Source organism: Pogona vitticeps, chromosome 6, assembly GCF_051106095.1.
Source record: "Pogona vitticeps strain Pit_001003342236 chromosome 6, PviZW2.1, whole genome shotgun sequence".
Lineage (NCBI taxonomy): Eukaryota > Metazoa > Chordata > Lepidosauria > Squamata > Agamidae > Pogona > Pogona vitticeps.
Window position 1 is genome coordinate 15,750,467 of NC_135788.1, and position 8,656 is coordinate 15,759,122.

Genomic DNA, 8,656 nt, shown 5'->3' on the forward strand with positions numbered 1-8,656 from the left:
AATTTCAGATCTAAAGGAGACTATTGTTACAAATGGTTTATCTTTTGCCAGATAAAGTATGAGAAGTGTTCTTCAGCAACAGCTTTCAAAGGATATGCTGTTTTTAATATATAGTTAATGAACTCAGTAAAATAATTGGAGGTATTTTGACCTTGTAGTTAAACAATCAAATTATCAAACTTTTACATAGTTCTTTGATATATAGCATCTTGTAATGTTAGTCATATTTTCATCCTGAAAGCATGAAGCGAAGATCAAGTCACTCACAGAGTATCTTCAGAATGTGGAACAGAAGAAAAGACAGCTTGAAGAGTCTGTGGATTCCCTTAATGAAGAGCTAGTTGAGCTTCGAGCACAAAGTATGAGATCCTTTACTTTTATGCTTTTAACAAGTGTTGTGGTTAAACACATGAACTGTTTTTTGAGAAGACCAATTTCATGGCAGTCATGAATCATAACGTCTGGCAAATGGTTGTCTTGTCTCAGTGCTATAACATGGGGTTGATGGCATGTTGTATACTCTTGACTCTGAGTACGAAGATAATATACATGAATCGCTCATGCAAATCATTCTTTTCAAGTAGCAAGTGTCGAGTCTACTCTTCTGAGCTTCCCTTTAGGCATATGGCTGTACATGATAAATAATATTTTTGGAAAGTTATGCAGAAATTATTCAACATTATTACAAATGTGTATTCAAAACTTGTCTGTATCTATTAGGTAAAATCTCTTTTTTTTTTAACCCTCACTAGAAAAAGTTCATGAAATGGAGAAGGAGCACTTAAACAAGGTTCAAACTGCAAATGAAGTCAAGGCAAGTAATATTTTAGCCTGTTCTACCAGATTATTCAAAACAAATTTGTTCAAAAAGTTAATTTTTGATCACACTATAAAATAACCAGAACCATTGATTCTTTAGCAAGCTGTTGAGCAGCAAATTCAAAGTCACCGTGAGACTCATCAGAAGCAGATTAGCAGCCTGAGGGATGAAATTGAAGTAAAGGAGAAACTAATCACTGAACTGCAAGAGTAAGTCGTGTATTTTATGTGTTTTGATGAGAGAGGACAAGGAATAGCATAATGAAGTTCTAAATCTGTTTCTAAATGCCCAGTTCACTTTGCTTTTAGGTGCTTAAACTTTTCACTCTTTTATAGGAGGTAGTAAATAATGTATACAGAGTTGTACTTATGTGGAAGAGAAGCTTGATGTTTTGCATCACAGAAGTAAAATAAATGTTCAATTCAACCAGTAATGACTTTTATCTGGATTACGAATTTGGTGGCCATTGTTAAGAGAACTGAATTGGTAGTTAATGCTAAAGACAGATGATTGGCTCCAACTTAGGTTTGCTTGAATTTGTGAGACTTGTTGATTGTCATCTTGGTTACTGGCACAAAATGAGCTAGCTTGCCTAGTGTGTATATTTTGATGGTTAGTCACAAAGTGAAGAGCTGACCTTCAGGGACAATTCTTGGTATAATTTGCTTGCCTTTCCCTGCCTTATGTTTAGTCAAAATCAGAAGATGATGCTTGAACAGGAAAGACTGAGAATTGAGCATGATAAACTGAAAGCTACAGATCAAGAGAAAAGCAAGAAACTGCACGAACTTACGTAAGTAGGAACATTAATAAAGGCAGTCAGTGACTGGGCATATCGAATAGTGTATATTAAAACTCTGTTTTTTCTCATGTTGTTTTAAGCAATTAATTTCCATAGTTTTGCATCCTGTATGGGTTCCCCAACTCTCCAAAGCACATGGGATGCTAGAATCAGATGCTATATGCAGCCCTATGCTAGTGAATCAGAATCCATGTGGGTTTTGTTTAAATACATTTTTGGGAATCAGGAAAAATAGCAAGTTGTTTTAAAACTGCCTGATAGCCTGTAGTAGGTAAATATAATATTCTTATTTGAGATCTTTAGTTTTTTATGTTACGATATTCTGTGGAAATATGAATGTAACATTCCAAATATTTAAGTTAATAAGTTTACAAGTTGGGGGAAATAAAAGGCATATTTAATGTGTGCTGTGTAGTAATGTAGTTTCTATACAAAATGACAAAAAGGATGAATTCTACAGTTCACATTCCCTAATCTTTCACTTTCTTTAAAATGATAGTTTTGCATTTTCTATCTCGTACATACTTTGCCCAGCATCTTCAAGGCTGAAGATTGCTTCTCGCTATCCTCTCAAGCTGAGTAAGGTCCACCACAGTTTTTAACAACTGGTACATCAGGCTGTAGAATGCTGGGAGATGGAGGAACCCCCATCACTGGTGGTGGGTGGTGCCAACACACTGCCTGGTGTTTCTCTCTAGGCTGGCAGAGTAGTTCTCACCTGGAAATGAACTCTTTTGGCCAGTTACTTTTCCAACAATTTACAACGTCCTGTTGTGGTTTCTGTCTGTGTCACTAGAAATGCCCATATGTGAAATACATGGATTTATGCTGTTTCACTTGTGGTAATTGGCCCATTTTTCCTTTGATTATTGGGCAAAATATTATGGAGTTCTCTCACATGAAGATTTTCTTTGGTTCTGCACCTTGGGCCTCAGGGTGTGAGCAAGGACTGTTTTGTATCATCACACGTTTAAATGTACAATTCAGTTTTTGAATGTCGAAAGATGTTTTTGTCTGGCTTTGTTCTGTGATGTTTTCAGCCAGAAACTTAAAAAAAAAAGCATGTAGCTAAATGTTACTTATTATGTGTATTTTCTTCAGGGTTATGCAAGATAGAAGAGAACAAGCAAGACAGGATTTAAAAGGTTTAGAAGAGACTGTGGTAAGCTATTTGTTCAAAAAGTATATTTGAAATTCTTAGAATTTCTGCTTTAGGAATACTGTAGTTGAATCATCTCTTTTGTTGTTAGGCCAAAGAACTTCAGACCCTGCACAATCTTAGAAAGCTGTTTGTTCAAGATTTGGCTACTAGGGTTAAGAAGGTAATCTTAATTTTGCTTCTTTATTTTACTCCAGTAATTTTCTTGTGATACATAAGAATTTAACCTGTAGTTGTTCATCTTACACCATAGAGTGCAGAGATTGATTCGGATGACACTGGGGGCAGTGCAGCCCAAAAACAGAAGATTTCTTTTCTTGAGAATAATCTTGAACAGCTCACAAAAGTGCATAAACAGGTACATTCAGTGCTTCCACAACTATAAAAGCTTATAGACCACTTGTTTTGTGGACCCTAAAGTCCATGTATTGTTGACCTTGAATTGCAACAAGAAATGGTTTATGAGTTTTGAATTCATGTAGTAATGGGTTAAAAATCAATAACTCTTTGGCCACAATTAACTTACCATAATGGCTTTACTTTATTTGAAATGATTTCCCAGCATCCCGCTGTATCTTCATATGTATTCAAAAGAGAAATTCTGAGTAGTGCATTCCAAACAGTTGTTATTATCATTAAGCTCCACAGCTGTGTATCTGATTGAAATCCAAGGATGACAATGGTATGAGAGGCTTAGGCTTCTTAACTGGGGGAAGCTTCTTTCCCTTGTGTTGCAGCAGTGGCTGCTAGATTTTGCGTGGCCGCTTCAACTGTTTCTCTCATCTGCATTTGATTAGAGTTGGGCATACTGAGACAGACAGACAATACTGTCAATTCTTACACGAGTCTGAGATGATACCTTGTGTTTACTCTGATGTAATATTATAATGGTCATGTTGTAATATAATAGGAACATACATGATTATCTGTTATATACGTTACAGTGAACAAACATTTGTTACTGTAAGAAAATTTATAGGGAAGTGGTACAAGAGGACTTCATTGTCAGGAAGGGCAGTAAGTGTATGTATATATATGTCTCTGTAATTTCCCCAGCTGGTACGTGATAATGCAGATCTTCGCTGTGAGCTTCCAAAACTGGAGAAGCGACTCAGAGCTACAGCTGAGAGAGTTAAAGCTTTGGAGTCCGCACTGAAGGAAGCCAAAGAGAATGCATCCCGTGATCGCAAGCGGTATCAGCAAGAAGTGGATCGTATTAAGGAGGCTGTGAGATCAAAGAATATGATCAGAAAGGCACATTCTGCACAGATTGGTTAGTAGAGAAATTGATTCATCATTACAAATGTACCTAATTTTTCCTGTTTGTTTGTTTGTTTGTTTGTTTATTTATTTATTTATTTATTTATTTATTTATTTATTTATTTATTTATTTATTTATTTATTTATTTATTTATTTATTTATTTATTTATTTAAATGTTCCTATGCGTTTAATTCCTGATCAGGGCTATTCCTATTGAGGCATTTGGAACCATGATGAACTCAAATGTAGAGGGGATTTTCTAGAGTCCTGATTGACCTAGGGAATTGTCATGGGTAGCAGATGTTTTCTCTGTGTCATCCTTGTCATCTTCCTTGTGTAAGAAGGTTATAGAGGTGCAGGACAAGAGCATTACTCTCAGTGTGTGTGTGTTTATTAGTTTCAAATGGCTGAATTTTGTATAGTTCAATGTGTAAAATTTCAAACGATGTGACGTGTGATAAAAAGCCTTCCGAATCCTAAAGAGAAATATTTCACAATACTTCCCTAGGTCTTAAGTGTTTGTACCTGCTGTTACATTGTTTATGATAGTAATAGTTCTAATGCGAAGTATATTTGCTTTACCTTTAACACTGCTACTTGTTTCATGCAGCTAAGCCTATTCGTCCTGGTCAGCATCCAGCAGCTTCTCCAACTCATCCAAGTGCAATTCGTGGTGGAGGCGCTTTTACTCAGAACAGCCAGCCAGTTGCTGTACGTGGAGGTGGAGCACGGCAAGAGAAAGTGTAAATATACATTACCGAGGTTGGCTTTCAGTTTATTTGTTCGGATTAGTGGTGGTGGTGGGTGATGTCTTTTGTTTACAAAACAGTGTTTTCTGGGAAAATAGAGGATTGTGACATTTTAATTAAGCATTAGACTAAAATCAGGGCACCAGAGATAATTTGTAGGGGATTAAGAATACGCTCAGATTCAGCTGATAAATTGGATAAAATTCCTTTTGTCCAAAGCTAAAGAGCTTTTGACACAGTCTAAAATAATTGTTTAGAACAGAGGTCCCTGGTCCACGGCCCGGTGCTGGTTGTGGCCTGAGCCAGACTGGGTTGCCGAGACAGTCCTCCCCCCCACGCACTCACCCTCGCACAGCTCGTTTGCGGCTGCGCGCGCGCTTCAGCATGCCTGTGCAAGCGCCATGCCGCCATTTGTACATGCGCGCGTGAGAGAGAGCATTTGTTTGCGCGAGTGCAGGGGTGCCCTATCTTCTCCAGCCAGTCTGCGGAACGAAAAAGGTTGGGGACTTCTGGTTTAGAATATATTTCTTAAATTGATTATTTATGGAATCTGGTTTTGTACCTTATCATTAAGCTGTAATTCCTCTGACCAAAGTTAGAAGTGGTCTTTAGGATGATTACAAATAATATGGAGTAGGATGCTGGTTTTTTTTGTTGTTTTGTTTTTTGTTTTTTTGTATTCAGTTTTAGAATAGCAGTTCTTATCAATTTAAATGGGAATTCCTCTTCAAAAAGTGTTTAAGCAAATGTTTTTATGTAAACATAGAAACAGGCTAATAAGTTTGGGTGTCTATAAAATAATTTTTAAATGATTGTTAAGCAAATGAGTGTTCAATAAAACAATTTTGTATTTGGTATAGTACTGCATAACTTTCTCTTTTTCTAGATGCTGAAAAATACACGCAGCATGAAGACGATTGGCTACTGCAGTGAGAGTCATTCCATGACAGTGATTTCTATCTGTCTCTCCTGGGGACTATAGGATTATTTTTTGAAAACTGTATAAAACTATTCCGGTCTGTACAGCTCTCCTCATTCTATGAATTTGGCTAATTGATTCCCAACAAAACTAAGAAAAAAATGTTCTTCTTGGAAAATTGACGTGTAACTTTAAAATGTAGCTCTCATTACATGATCTGTCTTTCACGTCTTAAATTTAGTATGCACTGTGCCAAGTTGAATGTATGTGAAAGCAACATCTTAGTTTAAAATTTTTCCTAGCTTAATTTATGTATATTTAATGGTCTTAGGGAATGTGGAACAATGTTGAGTTAAGTTTGAATTTTACCACTTTTAATAACACTACTTGGCCCACTCTTGAATTAGAGCAGCACTGTACATTAAACGTGCCCACATGGCTGTATAGAATATAAGACTAAAATTATTTGTACAGTATGCAATTACTGAGGTGTGCTTATGACGACTGCCTTTAGGCACCGAAGTCGCAAAAACCATGGAACTAAGGACTTATTTTCCGGTGCGACTGCTTAACTGTCGATTAAAACTTTGTTATCAGGTTAATGAGTTAATACTGAGTAGCAAGTAGTAAGTGTAAGTTTACGTGGCAGGACTTGGCAAAGACTTTCATCTGTTCCTGATTATACAGAAAACAGTGGGATGAGGTGAAAACATTCTGCTTCATCTTGATGAGCCTATCAGTGGTAACCAGAGCTGTATGAATTCAGTAAACGGCTATGGTGAGACACAAATCGGGACACTGTAGAACTGCGCTTGCATTTAGTGCTTCAAGTTTTACTATACTTCGCTCACCTACAAATTGGACTTAAACTTTAAGCATGTGTGAGTTGATTGAATAATTGGAACAAGCTGAATAAAGCAGGCAATGTAAGTGTTAAGAATGGCAAGAAGTGTCAGATGAGTTTAAGAGTTGTGTTACACTGAAAATGTACTGTAACTTTTTTTGTAAATCTAAAGTTGTGTAAATGTCCACTGCTCCAGACATCTTGCTGCCTTTCATTTTTTGCAAGCAACATGCTGAGTCTTGATTTTAAAAGATGAGTTTTGCCCTATGAAATAGCACTTGAAGCTACATGCCATGAAGTTGAAATAATGCCTTTGATGAGGATTTCTTGCTTGGTATATTTCAAAGGTTTTACTAGGCATTCTTGTCAGCCACTAGATTTGTAGAAGCCAAAAAGAAGAAACCAACAGTGGAGAGATTGTGAATAACTGCTTTTCCAGAGTACGTTGATGCCAGTTTTGTATCTCAGTACAATACATTCACAGGCACTTGAGGGAGGAAAGGTTTTCTGTAGATCTTTGACTAATTTTTTTACAAATGCAGATATTTGTACTATGATGGAGCTTACTATGATGGAGCTTAGCAATAGAAGAATTAGACTTCTTTTCTCCCTGTTTTCCATGTCTTTTTTAATTTTTTTTAAATAATAGTCTTCAGAGGCTGACTTTAAATTGGTCAGACCCTTGTTAGTTTGAACTGTCATAACATAAGCCTGTTCTTTTTGTGCTTGAATTAAACACTCCAAACTTAAGATGAAGGGGTTCTGGAAAGTAAGAGGGGGACTTGTACAAGGGGAAAGGGTATTTAAGAACTATTTGTAAATGTTTTCAGTTACAATGTCAGGTAGACATACAGTTTTAGTCCCGATTTGGTTTAAACAGTTTCAAGTCTGGTTTCCTGGCCTGGCATTATACTCAAATGAAGCAGGATATTTTCTCATGGCTGTTTATGGTAGTTTCATTTCTGTAAGAAATGTATCACAGGTTTTGGTGCTGACATGGCTGTGTAATTAAGCAGTTAAATAAACTGTAACTAGCATGTAGATCAAAATGTACATCATTTTTATATCTGTTTTTTATTTTAACCTTCTATGAAATTTATTAAGAACTGCGACTTAGACTTTCAAAAGAACTATTTTGGTTCCTTGGATCACCTATGGTAGATTGCATGGACATGACAACTACAGGGTTTATAAATTTAAAACCTTAAATCTGCAATAGAATTTGCAATGCATTGTTGTTCCGCTCTGAAGCCCTTCAGTCTTTAATTCCTCCAAGTCATTTAAAAATGACTTAGGGCAAGAAGTGAGTGACATGAAAAAACTCTATTTATTCAAGGAAATCAACTAAATTATTTGCATAACATTACTGATAAAATACTTTAATTTAGACTTGAAATGACAAAGGTTTTCCTGTGGACACCATTATTTGTTCTCAGTACATGAGGATGCATTGAAGAATACATGGTTTGAAGAAAATGCCATATAGTTAACTACCTGCATGCTGTAAATGTTTTTTGTGTGTTAAATAAATAAAATCTTTGAATATTAGTGAACTTCATTGGGCTCGATACAACCTTTAGAGAAGTAGCATTCATTTGGTGCCATTGTATCTAAATGTGTTTTACTCAGCTGTTGTGCCTAGTATGGCTAGTATTTTGGTAAAGACCAGTCCTAGAAAGTGGCTACTAGAAAATATATTTAATTGCAACGATGGGTCACTGAATTTGGACCTAATGAGTAATGAATCACCACTAAGTCACATTTCAAATGCTTTGCAACAAGCAGGAATGACATATATTTAGGGGTGTGAGCCTGAAGCTCAGTCTCCAGTCTTTCCACATAGAGAGAAAGTTTACATGTGTGCCCATGTTATGTGCAAGATGGCCTTTAACCATTTTTAGGAATGAAATCCTGAATATTTAATTTAATACTGTTGCATAACAACTACCTTGAACAAAATCTGTTTTTAAAATAATTATTACAGGGCTTAGAGTTTCAGTCATCCTAGATATCTTTGCTGGAATAACTTGTACATCACTAATGTATCTTCATGTATTAAAGTGTTGTTGAATACAGAAAGTTCCAATCCATTCCATTGGTA

At 36.1% G+C, this 8,656-nt stretch overlaps 1 protein-coding gene across 1 annotated transcript in view; it reads left to right on the forward strand.

Moving 5' to 3' along the window:
- Positions 1 to 8,108, forward strand: part of KIF5B (kinesin family member 5B) — a 36,696-nt gene extending 28,588 nt beyond the window's left edge. The window contains exons 17-26 of the mRNA XM_020800708.3: positions 242 to 359; positions 753 to 814; positions 920 to 1,029; positions 1,512 to 1,613; positions 2,724 to 2,784; positions 2,873 to 2,944; positions 3,035 to 3,139; positions 3,838 to 4,054; positions 4,654 to 4,805; positions 5,679 to 8,108. Of these exons, the coding sequence (XP_020656367.1) occupies positions 242 to 359; positions 753 to 814; positions 920 to 1,029; positions 1,512 to 1,613; positions 2,724 to 2,784; positions 2,873 to 2,944; positions 3,035 to 3,139; positions 3,838 to 4,054; positions 4,654 to 4,790 (984 nt within the window). The 3' untranslated portion in view covers positions 4,791 to 4,805; positions 5,679 to 8,108. The remainder of the gene's footprint in view (positions 1 to 241; positions 360 to 752; positions 815 to 919; positions 1,030 to 1,511; positions 1,614 to 2,723; positions 2,785 to 2,872; positions 2,945 to 3,034; positions 3,140 to 3,837; positions 4,055 to 4,653; positions 4,806 to 5,678) is intronic.
- Positions 8,109 to 8,656: the final 548 nt, after the last annotated feature.